Source organism: Filicampus tigris, chromosome 14, assembly GCF_054856515.1.
Source record: "Filicampus tigris isolate MCC_2025a chromosome 14, RoL_Ftig_1.0, whole genome shotgun sequence".
Taxonomy (NCBI): Eukaryota; Metazoa; Chordata; class Actinopteri; order Syngnathiformes; family Syngnathidae; genus Filicampus; species Filicampus tigris.
The window spans coordinates 7,522,011-7,539,381 of NC_141230.1; the positions used below are offsets into that span (position 1 = coordinate 7,522,011).

Here is a 17,371-nt window from a genome sequence, read left to right on the forward strand (position 1 = left end):
AATCAAAGCACATTCACTTTCAACGACATTCAATCATCCAACCACCATTCCATCCATCCTTCAAGACATCCATCCACTCACCAATCCATCCAAGAAGATATCCCTTCAACAAAGAATCAATCATTTATTGATCTAATACTGTGCATACCCACCAGCCTTCAAGCCATCCAGTACTTTCATACATTCCTCCACCCAGTCATTCACTCACCCATCCATTCACTTATCCCTCCACCTTGTCATCCACCCATTATGCCATTTCATTCATTCATCAACCAACCAGTTTATCCAATTGCCAACCAATCCATCCAGTCACACATACTGTATATCCATTTATCAAGACACTCTTGACTCTTGCGTCCATTCATCTGTTCATCAGTCCAGCATCAATCCATCGTCCCACCTGCAGGTCCTCCAACCGGGACAGAAGATGAACCGCATTGGATATGAACTCCTCCAGGGAGACTCTCAGGTCCATCCACTCCTCGTGGTTGTAATCCAGGGAGCCTTCAAAGTCATCCGTCAGTTGCGAGGGATCCACCAACTTGGCCAGACCTTCCACTGACACCATGCTGGTCTGGTGGAAAGCAGTTTGGAGAGACCTCAGCAGGAGATTCTCTTGAGCAAAGTGTCATTTTTCTAATTTAATGAGACCACTCACTTCAAAGGAGAACTTCGCACTGCCAAAGTTGGTCTTCTGCTTCTGCCAGAAGTTGTCCGGTTTGATGATGAGCGCCACGCAGATCTCGACCGGGAAAAACTCCTGGAGCGTCTTCAGGAGAGGCTTGATTAGCTCCCACTTGGAGCCCCGCATGTCAATGATGACAGTGAAGCCTCTCTTGCACACATCCTCACTACAATCGAGACATGTTTGTTCGGGCATCAGAGGTTATGAAAGAAGCTTTGTTGACTTTTCTCATTCAGTCTGCAACTGCCGGACAGAAGTATAAACTAACATAAGAATGAACAATGCTTTGTCATGTTTGTCAGGAAGAATCACAATTCATTTGGAGTTTCAAATCCACGTGCTGCCAACTGGAGTCACAGGCAGACACCTTGCTCACCGTTCATGTAAATGCATGTAGTCTGCCTCGGGGAATTCAAGGTTCCCCAAAGTCACCATGGAAACTGTTGGATTAGCACAGTATTGCTGCTATGGAAGAACAAGACCTATTACAGGCCACTTTGGTCCTGTTTTTCTATGTTCTCATTCGCCAGGTACATATGTTGTGGGGACGTATTGCTTTTTGACATGAACCAAATTAATTTTGTGTGTACAACAGGTACAGTATATGCGTGGTATCGATTCAGTTCAAGTGGATTAGACAAGACTGCTATTTACTGGCTGAAGATTGATGAATGATTACCAACGATTCCTCCAAGCAGTTCCCTCCATTATTGAATGATTACCAACGATTCCTCCAAGCAGTTCCCTCCAGTTCAGTACGCAACGACATAGTTGTTGATCCTGATCTAATTTATGTTATTGTCAGGAGTGTGTAGGCTGAATGGTGAAGGCCGTGTCAGCGGAGGAAACTAACATATGACAGAATACATGGTTGGATGATATATAAAAACACATCCTGTGCACCCAAGTAACATATCTGTAGTAAATTAGAACTATAGTGAACTTTCAGTGTTAGCCAGACCGTTAAATATGAGACATATGGTACAATGCAGGTGCGTAGACAATTAAACATGATGTATATACAGGACATTACCAGTACATAGACCATTAAATATGGTAGAGGTACATTGAACATTAAATATGAAACTGGAGATACTTGCCAAGGACTTGATGCCAACATGCTTATATTGCTTTTTGGTAGTTTCTTGTTGTCTTAATTCAGTCTAGTAGCATTGTCGGCCAATTCAGGCTAGCCCAAGCACTGAATAGGCTTGAAGTGACACAGACTCTGCACACTGGAGCGCTTTCATGCTGATGCAAATCAAACACAGGGCTCCATCTGTTGCTTTGATTCCACCATCAAGCACTCCACCGGCCACTTCATCCTCCTTCCATTTGGCACAATTGCCTCTCATCAATGCATTGATTTAAAAAGCATGTATTTCTAATGGGAAGAATGTGTGTGTGTGTGTGTGTGTGGAGGGGGGGGGTCTCTGTGTGTGCATGCATCTGTGTGTGTCTATGTGTCTACCTGGGAACTGTAGACAGGTACGTGACCAGCCTTCTCAGGTCCTCTTGTTTTATTCGGTCGTGGTTACTTCGTGCAGGGAACGTCAAGATGGGTCCTCCTCGCTTGTCCCGCCCACCTGCGCCCATACACAAACATTTAGTTTCAGCATTCACACAAACATTCATTGGTAAAATAAATCACAACACACAACACAAACCAATTACACGCAATAAGCCCTAACACATGCTTGACACCTACCAAATTTCATGGTGCTCAGTCAAAATGGCTTTTGGGGCTGAAAATTTTAGGTGACAGTTCTGAAACTATTTTTAGATGTAAAGTTCACCTGGATGAACATGACTGCAATTGGTCTGGCCTAAGAAGAATAATAATGAAGCAAGAACAAAGAAAGCAATTACAACCATCCTTCGGCCTTAAAGAGCCCCAAAGCTCAGCGTGCAAATCGCGTTAGGGTCATCTGAGTGGTGAGTGCAGCAAGGCGCTTTTCGCATCTGCTTGTTTTGGCACACACACATAGGTAACGCCTGCCAGATGCAAGAATTTCACATAAGTCATATGTTCGGGGTGTTAAGCGCCCTGGATGATTTTCCCTGGCTGTTTCCTGCCTGGGCAAATCCTGCCGGGAGGGAGAATGCTAATGATTTTTTCTGGAAGCCCATTTTTTTACTGTAGTTAGCCTTCCCCCGAAAAAGCTTTAGCTCCAACCTCGTTTTTGTCAAATGTTTTAATTGGAACCACATTTTGGTACCACTTGGTGCTTACATCGGTCTGTAATCACAAACTAACGTAATTATTCAGAAAAAAAAATGCAAAATATGTATTTAACTATAATCAAAAAATCTGTAATGGGCTGTTACCCAATTCAGGATGTACCCCGTCTCTTGCCAAGTCAGCTAGGATAGGCTACACAGCGCACGTGATCCAAGCGAGGATAAGCAGTACAGAAAGTAGATGGAAGGCCCTCACCACAGAGAGGTCCCGGGTTCAAATCTCTAATCTTTAATCATTTGCACAAAAACTTTGTTCATTTTTCAACATTGTCAAAGTTATTGTTCATTAAAACAAGGTACTGGACTGGAAACGTTACATGCCTTTTCACTTGTCGGCCAAAGAAAAGGGAACGGTTCGAGCGGAACACGCCCCCTTGGATATACTGTAGCTCGATTTGACGTCATGCTAGACTTTAGTTGAGACCAGTTGAGAGTGAACCAGCAGCGCCTCTGCCGGTTGCAGCCAAGTAACGCGTTCTATTTTGCCTCACGACGGGATTAATTAATGATCAATTCACACAATTGACAATTAATAAGATACTATGCCAACCCACGATCACAATATTGATATTTTGCTGCAGCTACGTAAATAGCGCTCTGTTAATTGGTCGACAAAGAATTGTAGACCAGATGAGGGTTTACTGTCCCAAAGCATACTGTGGTAAGAAAGAAATGCTGACATTTAGCTCAGCACAAAAGAAATATGCAAATGTGTCCTTTGGAGCTTTGTGTGTAAAGATGCAGCAAGCTTTCTTCTGCTGTCTTTCTTCTCTTGTTACACTGACCATTTCTGATGGTTTGAGTGCAGCACTTTGTACACCTGACACTTCATTACATCAGTTAAATGACCGTGACGAGGAGTGAGTTCCAGCCTTAATTGAAACACACGTGGGATTTAATCCAAGAATCAAACGACAGATCGCGGGTCTGTCTTTGAATCTCGGTTCTTGGTGCTCTGGCTTCGTCCCACATTACCAAAACATGTTGCATTGCATGCTGGGTTCATTAAAGACTCTAAATTGTTTATAGATGTGAATGTGACTTCGGCTGCACAATATATCGGAAAAATATCGATGTAGCAATATTGGCATATAAAATATGCATATCATGAAAATATGCAAGACATTTCTTATCGAATTTTACGTTTTTATCTGAATTTGATCAGACGCAAACTTAAATGTGCAACGCCATCCAATAGTTGAACATTATCTATGGAAATTACAATGTATTAGCTAAGAACACAATGATCTTCCTTATTTTACCGCATGAAAAACAATTCACTACACTCGGTGTATATGAATTGATAATGAGTAAAAAAAAAATAAGTAATGCATTTCAAAATAATGTATTTTTAAATTAGTCATTTACATATCATTTGGTAAAAAAATCAGTTAAAGGAACAAAAAAATGAGCAGCCACTTTTTTTTTTAATGTTTTTTTCAAAATTATTTTGTAATTGCTTAATTTCTATTAACTAATACCCTAAATAAAATTTATTGGCATTAACTTGGAACCAGAAATGTAAAAAAAACCCTCAAATAGTATAGTATAGTATAGTATAGTATAATAGTAGTTTTAAAAACTGGAGATGTGTACTTTTGCGTTTGCAACTCACTTATTAAACGACGGACCTGGGTCAAAGTTAGTTGAATGCCTCAAAACCAAAAGGTACACATTTACCTGCTCCAAGGTTAGTAATTTAATATTTGTAAAATAATGCCGTTGGTAGCTCCTGAACCAAAATACTGCAGTTATGTTATCATAGTGAGGCCTAGTTAGTATCCCAGCTCAAGAGGTGAGCTACTGGTTGCAGCAATTCCACAGGCCTATTGCTTTTGTGGGCAGGTGATGATTTCGATGACACTCACCGGACACAAAGGCCACTTTCTCCTTCAAGACAGGCAGAACATCAGACGCCTTGATGCCTTCAGTCCTCAGAGACCCTGCAGCAACATGAAAAAAAGGGAAAGAGACAGTCAGTGAAGCTTTATGATTTTATAATTAATCCAATTATCAGATCAACATTCCTGCTTGGGAAAAACAGTCGCACGCTGACACAAGCGCTTTACGAAAATGCGGTGGAAAAAGTGTTCCTCTGCCGCTTCATCTTATTGCCTTTCAAACAGCATTTTTGTGTTTCATAACTGGAACACTCGAAACTTCAGCCTTTGCGGGACAGTTGTGAGCAGAGAATGTGGTCTGTAATCCATCATTTTGCCCGTTCTCAAGATCGTAATATTCTCTTATGAGGGGAGGGGGATGTGACCGAATGTCCGACTCCTGCTGTGCTAAAGATTAATGTTTTTAAATCCCATGTTTTTAATTCGGATTAAAAAATTGAGTTCTCAGCGCTGCCTTCGCACGACTCGACACGTTAAAACGTTTACAAAATGTGTTTTTATGTTTGTATTTGTTGTCTAACATAACCCCAATACTATCCATCCATTATCGATACCGCTTATCCTCGCAAGGGTTGCGGGGCGTGCTGGAGCCTATCCCAGCTGTCTTCGGGCAGTAGGCGGGGGACACCCTGAATTGGTTGCCAGCCAATCGCAGGGCACACAAAGACAAACATCCGCACTCACAATCACACCTAGGGGCAATTTAGACTCCAATCAACTTATCATGCATGTTTTTGGAATGTGGGAGGAAACCAGAGTATCCGGAGAAAACCCACACAGGCACGGGGAGAACATGCAAACTCCACACAGGGAGGCCGGAGCCGGGATCGAACCCACGACCTCTGAACTGTGAGGCGGACGTGCTAACCAGTCGCCCACCCCAATACTATCAAACAGTTAAACACAATGAAAGACTTTTGAAAGTGCTTTGTACGCATGCTAATGAGATTAGCCAATTTCGTTATCTCTGTAGTGAGTTTTGCTTTTTCTTTGACTACTTTTGAGATACTTATTCCAAAACAGGAGCAGCCACCCTCAACAAGGGGTGTTAACAGCGCAAGGATTGTTTTCTCTCCCTGGGCAAGAGGGGTGCTTGACCGATAGGGGAGCTAAAAAAAAGTATTTATAAATATATTTTACGACATAAAATAAAATGCTGACTGGGGCTACACAAATTTGTGATGGGGCTATAGGCCAGTGTAGCTGAAGGAGGGGGTGAGAAGAGAAGAAAAAGTTACAGATGAAGTTTCATGAAGAATGTGCACTCACATTGAATGTCTTTTCCAATATTTACACAAACCTTATGTATTTATTTACACAATTAGGAACACTAAAAAGTGAGGCACAACTGCAGTGCATATCACATATAAAACATTTACCATTCATATTTCCATTTTCCCGTACTTAATAGATTATTTGTATACTTGTTTTCCCATTGGATGAATACACTTTCGATTTTCTTAATACTTTATTTCATAAAATTCAAAGAAATCAAATGTTAAGTAACCTCCCAGAATTGATTGTGTTCAACCTCTGAGGGTCTACTTAATGTACATACCATAGATATGGACAAAAGTATTGGAATATGTGACCATCCCAACTGCAGGTAGTGAATACTGTAATGAGAAAATGCGAGTTGTTCCCCCACTTTGCATCTATAAGAGCTCTTCTGCAAAGGCCTAAGGCGCAAACTCATCCAAGGAACCCCGGACCTTGCTTTGTGAAAATGAAACAGGGTCTCCCTGAAACTGTCCCCGAAAACTGGAAGCATGTAATTGTCCAACATGCCTTGATAAGATGAAGAACTGACAACTGAGGGGCCTCGCCCAACACCTAATGAATTAGTTAATTATGAGGTGTATCACAAAACCTTTGTCCACGCATTTAATAAAAGACAGCATTTCAGTGACAAAGCCATTGTGCTCAGCTGTTAGGCAACACTCTGTACAGCTTGCCCTGAGTCATTTGACATTAGAACTGATTTGATTTGCATTAAAAACTGTTTATGTTTTAAGGAAATGAAGGAAGGAAAAGTGAGAAGCGAGTCTGCTGCCAACATCAGCAAATCTGAGGGCATGCGTGCGTGAGTGTGTGTGTGTGTGTGTGTGTGTGTGTGTGCGTGTGTGTGTGTGTGTGTGTGTGTGTGTGTGTGTGTGTGAGAGAGAGAGACAGAGACAAAGAGTGTGTGTGCATGTGTGCGTGAAATAAATTGTGTGCAGAATTTCTTTGCCATTTTAACATACACAGGAAACTGTCTGACTTGTCTCCAAGTACAAACACAGCTACTTGAGAGTGGATGCTGTGCTAAGACCTGTTATTTAATTTGTCTTTACCAAAAGAAACTGGATAGGACATAATCCAGATGTGATACTACCAGTTAACAGCTCTAAATATCACATACGCTAAAGATTAATAATAGTTTTGCTAAATCAGAGTATACACTGACCACAGTGTCTCCAATCCTTGTGCAGAATCAACATCAGTTAGCTCATTGACAAGACAGCTAGGCATATTCTAGCATGCTAACAAGTTTTGAAAAAGATGAATGTATTAAATATAGGTGGGAATAAATCACTGCAGTGCGAGTTACAAGAAAGTCTCAAGCAAGTGCCAAGTCGCTGTGGAAAAAAAATTAAGCAAGTCAAGTCGAGGCGCCACCAAATTTCAAGCAAGTCAAGTCATTACTTGGTTCAAGAAAGTCACAAGTGAAGTTATAAAATCTGTCTTAGTCACAACATATGTTGGACTGATGGCAGATTGTGCTCTATACGGTTGCTCACAATGTCCTACAAGGGAACTGGGAATAACATTTCACAGTTAAAAATTATGATGGGCTTTTTTCCCCAAATGTTCTGTTATGACTTAATTTCAGTGTGAATGCATTGCCTTTGATGGGAATGTTGACCCTTTCAAAATGGCCGCCACATAGGCGCTACCTTTAGCTGAGCTGATTCAACATGCTGGCATATCTAGAGTGTGTTAGAAAAGTCACTCTGACTCCCTAACACGACTCTGAGAGTGGTATCTTCGAAGAGGCAGTGCGCGCTCCCCTTCCAGTAATTTCTGGAAATACCCTATGTTATAGCATTTTCACAATCCCAAAAGTTTGACTTTTATACTATACCTTCAGAAAATACCTGAATACCTGTACAGAAACGATACCATGGCAACAACTTAAAAAATCAGTAAAAAGCAGTGAAATATTAGCTGACAGCTAAACAACTTCAAATTAATTTTATGTTTTTATTTTATTATTTATCTATTAACATATATCCATTATCCAAACTGCTTATAATCACAAGTAGCGGTGGGCGATATGGGCAAAAAAAAATATTTTTTTTTTTTTTCAAAAAACTCGCTAACGATAATTTGACGATATTCTACAAAAAATATTTCAAATCTGCACTTGCTTCACAGACCAATTGTGGATAGACAGCGTTTGTTGTGAACAACTTCTATTTTTAAATTGCTAAATACAGCTTCTGCAAAACATAATGCTATTCTACGACAATATTTAACAATAAAGAACAAAATAATGGTGTATAGACTTACATTGATTTTTGGGAATATTTATGTCATTGAAATGTCTCTGCTGTTAGTACTGTGTGTTTGCGTGCGTGAGTGAGTGCATGCGTGCGTTTATATTTGTTGGTTCAACTCTGCAACTGTTTTCTGAGTGTGTGTGTTTAAGCTTTTGTTTAGTGTGCTTGCACGGTCGCCAAGTTTTCCTCGTAACCCATATGGCTAGTGGTGCAACAGAATTGCTCTTCGATGTGACCGTTTTGGCACATCTAACAATGTTATTCCCACCAACGTCAGTCTTGTCAACCCTAAACCATTTACACACTACGGACGACGTGGACTCGCGCCTTGCTATTATTCCCCGCTGGACATTCCTCCATACTTGAAACGTAGCTCGGCTGCAGTGCGGACAGAGTCACGTGACCGGGTCCTGCCCGCTGGTTCGGCGATTGATTATCACTTCCTCCTCCTCTGCCGGCAATGCACACTGATTTTCAGCATTTCCTCGTACTTTGCGGCCGTCGACTCACTCGCTTTTCTAGGCAGTATTAATACTCGATAATGTAAAATTACACATCGTGAAAGCAAGGTTGACGATGATATCGATGACGATATATATCGCCCACCTCTACTCACAAGGGTCGCGGGCATGCTGGAGCGTATCCCAGCCGTCTTCGGGCAGTAGGCAGGGTACACCCTGAACTGGTTGCCAGCCAATCACAGTATATTAATATATGGTATAAATGACTATGACAACATTAATTAGAACACTAATGAAAAAAAAACCAAAAATACATTTTGAAAATTTTTAAACACTTCGGAACAGTTGAACATGAAACGTAACGTTTTTTACACACTACTGATATTTTTATCCACCGTATACCCAAAAAATCTTTGACATTACAAAAAAAGTAATAGGTGTCCATGAATAAAAAATATGTCATAATAATGATAAAATATATAAAAAAGATGATAATAACAATGATGCATTCAATTAATTGATTTCTACAATGATTCAGTGGGTTCGCTGCATGCTGTTGTTATATTTATGGATCAAATACAATGACATCCACCACACATATGAGTGGAGAACAGAATCTGTCTGACTTTGCTTCGATCAAATTCACCAAAATCGCGTTACACCACCTGCGCCACAACTTAGACCTGGTTTCACCTGGTCTAAAGTCTAGGGCTTCCAGTCACCAAATTGTCAGGAAACAACGGGGGGTGGGGTGGGTGATGTAGGTGTTAAAGAAAATACCCTCGGTCCGCCAGCTTGGCTCAGCGCGGTCTACAGAATTCCCTAACATGGTAAACTAGACTTTCCAGATTATAAAAATGAGGGTGCGCCAGGTTTTATGGCGAGCGCACATGCGCTGTCATTAAATATAAGGATTTATAGTTCCACATGCACATGGATAAGTGTCCACGCCATCACCAAAATGCACAGAGCGGGTACATACTGTATAGCATGTGAGCATCAGTGAATGGGGGTGATCAAAGAAGTCGGCTTAAAATCCTCTATTAAAAGCAAATTGTGCTAATTTAGTTAGATGGCTAGACCCTGAACGTGGTAAATCTAAATCCAGACTCAGATATTTATTTTTTGTGTTCAAGCCATTCCTTATGGGAAGAATTTTACCTGGCTTAAAATGGCTATGGGACGCATTTGTCCCATAAGGCCTAGATAGACCAAAACGACGCTGGCTAACAGTGACAGACGCACACCCCCTGTGGCGTCTGGCCGGCTGTCGACATGTCACGCAGGAGAAATACACCGCAACGACAGACCACTAAAGTACCCTCTGCACATGCATAAGATGTAATACCCTTCCATAGCATCGGCGGCGATAGTCACCATTTCTCATGGTTAGAAAAATCCAACCGGAAAGCTGTTGGCCGGGGGCGAATTATATAAACGTAAACAATGCATTCAGCTATATTTTTCGCTCACGATGAACTCCCACACGAAGTAAACCATCACGTTCTTGACACGGTATTGTGAAATACTTACATTGTCAACCCTCGCTCTTGTACTTGTAAGAAGATTAAGGCAGCGGAGGCATGCTCACTGTTTTTCCGCATTTGTCACTTCCCGTTGGTGCTCCGAGCACTGATTTGCTAGCTAACAGCTAATCAGAGTGACCAAATGTCACGACTGGCGACTCCGATTCAACATACGTAAACGGCCCCAAGACGCTTACAGATGGGTTACGACACTACGACGGTGGCCACTACACGAAACAGACGGCGCATTCAGACGCCACAACGCATCACGACCTCCGACGTCGGTTTGGTCTATCAGGGCCTATAGTGGCCTCAACACTTTCGCCCTTTTATTTTGGCAGTTGTGCGCACACATTGAAAACACATACTTACAATCTGGTCAAATTTGATCATTTTCCCCCTTAACTATCAAAGTCAGCAAATTCCTGATTATCTGATCTGCTCTAGATCAACCTGAGTGATTGTCTTGTGTTATTGGGTGTGCTAGGAGTGATTTTCTTTTTCCTTTACTTTACTTTTTAAATATTAAATCTGTTCAACATTAATCATTTCAAATCCTCATGACCCCATGATTGTGACGTGAAACGGAATGATAGCCTTGCACTTTTGATGGACAGAAACAGAAGAGCAGCCGGTCGTGCTAAATGCCTCCCAAGTCATTCACCAAAATAAACCACAATAAAAAGCTGCAATATATAATAATAATTTGCGTTGACTGTGACAGTAACTGTGGAAGTTTTTTACATCAGGAAGTGAAGTAAACATAAATACACACTTCCTGCCACTTCTCCCGCAGGACAAGAATACCAAAATGTTGCTTTCATGTCGAGGCTAAAGTATCCTCAACCTTACATCTCTTTTGCATTCACACATTTTATCACCAGTGTGTTTAAGATTCTCATCAAACCTGTCTGGCCTTACCGCTTTTTATCTTCAACTTTTTTTTTTTTGAACAGTTTTTGTCTTCCCTTTCTGTCTCATATGCACAACTTTCATCCAGCATGTGTTTTCTACATCCACGCGTGTGTACACAGTAGGAATACATTACAGATGTGATTGCAGCAGCATATGGATGTTAACTAAACAGCTTGTGGCCAGTGAATTGACTGGACACACAAACATTATCACCCCCCCAAAAAAAACAAAAAAAAAAACAGACAACACCACATGCACATTTGGACTTTTGTCGTACTTGTCATGACGCAGCATCAAGTGCAATTTTCCAGTGAGTAACTAAACCCAATGTTTCCACTGCTTTTCAATCACATTTAGATCACATCTCATTTTTCATCACGTTTCAACTGTATTCCTGCAGTGTTTCCACATTGGAGTTTAGTAATGTTTAGTCGGAATCGTCGAAGGACGCTCTTTTGAAATTAGAGGCGGACCAGTTTATAGTACCAAATTTTCCGGATTATAAGTCGCTCTGGATAATAAAGAAGAAAAAAACATATATGAGTCGCACTGGAGTATAAGTCTCATTTTTGGAGGGATTTAATTGTGCTCTTAGTACACATTGTTTCCATCGAGCTACGATGGTTACATTTAGCTAACATTCACACATGTAGCATACAAGAAAGTTCCGGTAAGATAATTTTAAACTCACCAAAACGGTTGTAGGTCGATTAAGTCTTTTATTTATCCCCGACCGTGTAGAATGTTTCCAAGTCTGCAAAAGTATTTTTGTATTGGTCGTAATTATCTCTTTGTTCTCTTCCCCACTCTCAGCTTCGTAAGTGCAGCTGATGCAAGACCCCAGCCAGTGTCTTAAAGCAACAGTACACTATTTTGTATGGATGTACATTGATAGACAGTCAAATTGTCTTTATCATACTATTTTAATTACTTATTCATCAAAATGTTGGATTTTAACCGTTTAAATTATTCATTCATTTTAATAGCTTTTAGGATTTACCTTTATGTTTCTTTATGTGGGTTACAATAAGATGTACAGCTGGGATAGGCTCCAGCACGCCCCGCGACCCTTGTGAGGAGAAGCGGTACAGATAATGGATGGATGGATGGACAATAAGATGTGAAATGATATACACTATACAAGTTATTCTGCCCGTTGTAAAGTCAATATGTAATGCAGGTTTATATGCAGCCTTAGAACGCCCTCCTGTGGTTGTTTGGTGTATTGTTTGCTGACGTTGAAAAAGAAAGAGATACAATATAATGTGTTAATAATTTCACACATAAGTCGCTCCAGGGTATAAGACGCACCACCTGCCAAACTATGAAAAAACTGTGACTTATAGTCCGGAAAATACGGTATATACTATTTTTTTTCAGCCCCGGAAAAAAAGGTGAATGACGGACTACGGAAGGGTACCCACGCTGCAGTAATTCAACAATTACAAGCATACAAGCATTGGAGCATTGCAGAGCATTTTGTCACTGTCCCCATCTGGAAGTGGCCTCTCTCTGTCCGCCAATCAACCCATTGCACATTCAGCTCTTTTGTTATACTTCCACTGTGCCTAGTATGCCAATGGAAGGGTGCCAGGAAGTGACATTGAATAGAATGGATATTTTGGAATCCTTCACAACTTTTTGTCTTTAAGTGTACCATAAAAGACAAAGAAAATCCGTATTTTTCATGGTTCTTTTTAGCCTTCAGAATCATGCACACATCAATAAGACACAAGCAGAAAAGAGTTGGTGGAACTCTGACTTTCTCAAGTTAGCAGTAAAACACTGAGTGGAATGAAAGTCTAATAAGCGTGAATGAATGACTGGTCCAAATAAGCATTCACTGTCACTTCATTTACATGCCAGTAAAAGAGGAAAGGAGAGAATACAAAATAGGCCTACGGTACTTCAGTCAAGGCACATTAGAGTCAAGACTGTGACTGGTAGAGCACCAAAAACAAATGTGATCTGATCTTCGAACTGACTACAGTCTTGTGTGGGGTATTCGTCAAAATCAAGAGCATATGGAACTTGCGCTGACCTATCAATAACCACTGAAACGATACCAAGCGGTAGAAAACTGTGACCGGTATAGCGCCAACAACAAAAACAATTTGCTCTTTAACTTCAGTAATTTTTGTGTCAAATAGCATTCAAATATTGATGGTTTGCTTGGGACCTCAAGTCAAAAAAATGTTTGGCCAAAGCAAATGCAGACAAATAGATTAAAGCAGATAAGCTCCAGTTCTATCAAATATTGATTGTTTTATTTTAAATTCGGGCCTGGCCTAAAAGTTGTTTTTTTTTTAGGTTAATGTGGTTTCCCATATGTGAGAGGATAAAATTCCAATAGCTGATTCATTGGACAATTAATAAATAAAATATTACGGTAAGTCACTTCTTCTTTTGTGCCTTAAGGTAGAGGGTGACATTTTTGGGGGAATCCCGCGGGTCACGGGAATCCCACGGGATTCACATGGGATGGGAGTCAACTTTACCGTTAATCACGGGATTTGGACCGTACAGGATAAAAATCTCACAGACAGGACTGGGATTATCCAGTAGGGGAAAAGAAAAACTCAAAGTGTCCATGAGCAGAAAGGGGGAGTCCCGGATTGACGGCCATTTTGGGGACGGAGGAGCAATTTTTTTTTATTAACTAACTGTTAACATTAAGTACATACCTTATCCCTTTGCATGCAAAGTATGCCCTTGTCAAGGACATCTCTAGAGTGTAAAAATCTCTCCATACCGTCATTCATGCTCATGCCAGCGCCGCCATCCAGGTAAAGCTCGGACCCAGAAGTGGAAGTCTTTTGTTCTCCTCCTAAAATAACATTGTGTTATTTTGCAGTAATTTATTTTTATTGCAAAATAATGCAATAAAAACAAAAAACTTCTTGCATTATAATGCAAAAGTAATGAAATGTAAGGATGGAAGACCTTTAAAAGGACAAGGACGGACGGGGATGGAGGACGATTATTTCTATGAATAATGACAGAGGGACGATAACGGAAGGGTGCCCAGGTCACGGACGGAGGACGGAAAACGGACTGGCAAAATAGGGTCAAGTGCCCATCTCTGATTATTATTATGAAAACCTGATGTGCTTGAAAAAAATTAGGGCAGTCGGAATCAGCACAAAAAATGTATCAAGAAAGGTTTACTTGCATCTTTGATTAAAAAAAAAAGTAAACATTTGTTGAGCACTGTCATTTTTGAAACCGTGTATTTCATAATTATAACAATACATACCATATGTACACATATAGCTGCTTATCGAGACAATACACTTTCCCTAGATGCGTAAAAAAAAAAAAAATTGACAAAGTTGAGTTCAAGATGTTGGCTTGGCCCTCGGCAAGCATTTCAGTTTGTCATGAGGTCCCTTTGCAAAAATTAATTGCCCAATCTTGGCTAAAGCCTCATCGCAGTGCATCCCATCACTACTTTGCAGGAGCAAAGCATCTGCCACTAAATCATTGTGCCTGTCTTGGTTCAAGTGAAAGCTTATCCAGCTAACTTAGCTTAGTATAGCTTGTTCCATTGCTAAGCAGAGAGCGTGAGTGTAAAGTTATGTGATTTTTCCTTCGAAATGTGTATGAAAAGCAGAGGAGCGTGACTGCCACGGCTGGATCTTTCTTCATTTCTTTTTTTTTTGTTTGTTTTTTTTGTAATATATAAGTCATCACGACCACTGACAGCGGGCCAATATTGCTGCAGCCATTAAAAGGAACTCGGATTGTAAGGACATGTTTACGCTATATGATTTATTTGGTTGTTAATAACGTAACTGTAAGATCACATTTTCGAAAATAGAATAGAACATTGTCATATTGAAGTAAGACTTGAAAAAGAGAGCTACTATTATGTTTTTTTTGGGGGGGGAGGTTCTACCTATACAGAGGAGGCATATTTTAAATTAGGGCTGCACAATATATTGAAAAACGTCATTGTGATAATGGCATAAGCAAAGCAGAATGCACGTGCAATAAATTCATATGGAATTGTATGCTTTAATCTAACTTAAATCAAAACAGTCCTAATTACTACACATTTCTTAGTGAGTGAGGCCCATTGTCAGAATACTTAAACTAACTTACCGTAAGAGCAAGTAGTGGGTAGGCAAGGTGGGTGTTAAATATACACGGGACATTGAATACAAAACTAGGAGATGAAAACATGTCGAATGTATGTTTGAAGTATGTTTCAGTTGCCAGCACAAGGTCATGTCAACGACAGGAACCAACCCTGTCCTGACTTTTTTATGAGCCTCTGCTTGCCCGGTTTGTCCCCCACATGTTGAAAAGTATGTATATTTGAATTAGCTAACCTAAACAGGAGGTCATGAGAGTGTGATTGTACACTGGTACCTAATATTGTGGGAGCAAGTATACAGCATGTGTGTGTTGGATTTATCTTATCGCTGACTATTCACATGACAAACAGGAGGGTTAAGGTCATGGTAGCTGCTACTACACACACACACATACACGCGCACGCATGCACTCGCTCAAAGTTTCCAGACATGTGCATGTTAAAGGTTGACACGCAGTCCTGCTAGAGCCATTACCACTGACACCAACCCACCACACACACACACACACACACACACACACACACACACTCATCCAACCTAGAAAATCAGCACACACAGAAAAATAATAACCCAGGATTACTGGTAGGAGGACTGCCAATGTATTTTACCTATATTGCATCAGGGTAGGTTGTGGTATGTTCCCAGCTTCAAAATTCTGCTCACATAGTAGTATCAGCGCACTGATGATGCTTGGACTACTAAATTGCAGGTGTGTGTGTGTGTGTGCATGTCATGCCATGTCAACTTTTACTGTGTGGGCGTTTTGGCTGGCGCTCTTAAGACTAATACCATCACACCCCCATTAGACTATGTGTGTCTGTGTGTGTGTGTGTGTGTGCGTGTGTGGCTGTGTGTGTGTGCGTGCATGTCTACATGTCTTTAGAGGGCGACAGGTGAGGCAGCACGTAGCCTGGAAACAGCTGCCCCGACAACCGGCTGCCAGAACTTATGTTGCCACAGTGACAGTCGGTGTCCTACTGAATCGGAGACTTTGTTGACATGCAAGAATGCAAAACTGTGACACCTATTATGTTCTCCAGGAAACTTAGTAGTAGTACCATTATGTACCGCATGTAAAACTTCAAGCTTCATTTGAAGCTCTATGCTGCTAATTAACATCTACAGTACATAAATACATATTTATAGACATACAGTATACATAACAATAATGTGAGGTGTCAGACTGTGGCGCATGTGGTGGCACAGCTGCTCCTGGCCTCTCCTAGGGGGTCCCTTGGAGGATAATGATCCAACTCAGACGACACACACATATAGCAGAATAACTGTTAATTATTCATAAGAACCAAATGGTAATACATATACTGTAATTTCAGACAATATTAACATATGTTCGCTACCATCCCCTTATCATTGGAAACTGGTTAATTAACAGTACAGTGGTGCCTTAAAATGCGTTTAGTTTGTTCCGTGAAAATGCTGTAAAAAAATGGAAAAAAAACGTAAAAGAAAATCATATTTCGCCGAGTGACCAATAATAAAACAAATAGCATTCTATAATATTGCACTTTATAAAAACATATTTTCATGCCCAGCGCAAGTCAAATGCAAAGGACAGTCACAATCGGGCGCATGGTTGGAGATTGCTTTCCCTTGGCATTTTCATAGGTTGAAAGGGGTGTTTGAATCGTTGTGGGAGTCCAGCAAAATACCAAATACCAAAATAACAAAGAAACCCATGTGCACAGATAGACTGCGCTTTGCGCTAGACTTGTGCTCAACACAAAACAGGGCCCTTAATGTACGCCCTTAATCGCTACTGTACAACCAGTAGTTATAAAAATTCACATGCACATCTATACTCATGCCTATTTCAACTTTGTAAAATATCGAAACAATCGTCACCACATTTTGGATTTTTTTGGGCACTGTAATGTGATGTCTTCCTCTCCATAGGCACGCACTACAGCATAATGTCGCTTCAGGAGGAAAATCATGATGTCCATAAACTCCAAAATATCAATCAAACTCAAGCAATCAGA

General features: G+C 40.6%; 1 protein-coding gene across 4 annotated transcripts in view; it reads right to left on the minus strand.

Annotated features, from left to right (window-relative positions):
- kalrna (kalirin RhoGEF kinase a) overlaps window positions 1-17,371 on the minus strand; it is a 142,465-nt gene that overhangs the window by 101,464 nt on the left and 23,630 nt on the right. For all 4 annotated transcript variants that reach the window (XM_086050859.1, XM_086050860.1, XM_086050858.1 and 1 more), the window contains exons 2-5: window positions 4,795-4,869; window positions 2,157-2,271; window positions 659-851; window positions 401-574 (exon numbers count right to left, since the gene is read on the minus strand). In XM_086050859.1, coding sequence (XP_085906985.1) covers window positions 401-574; window positions 659-851; window positions 2,157-2,271; window positions 4,795-4,869 — 557 coding nt within the window. The remainder of the gene's footprint in view (window positions 1-400; window positions 575-658; window positions 852-2,156; window positions 2,272-4,794; window positions 4,870-17,371) is intronic.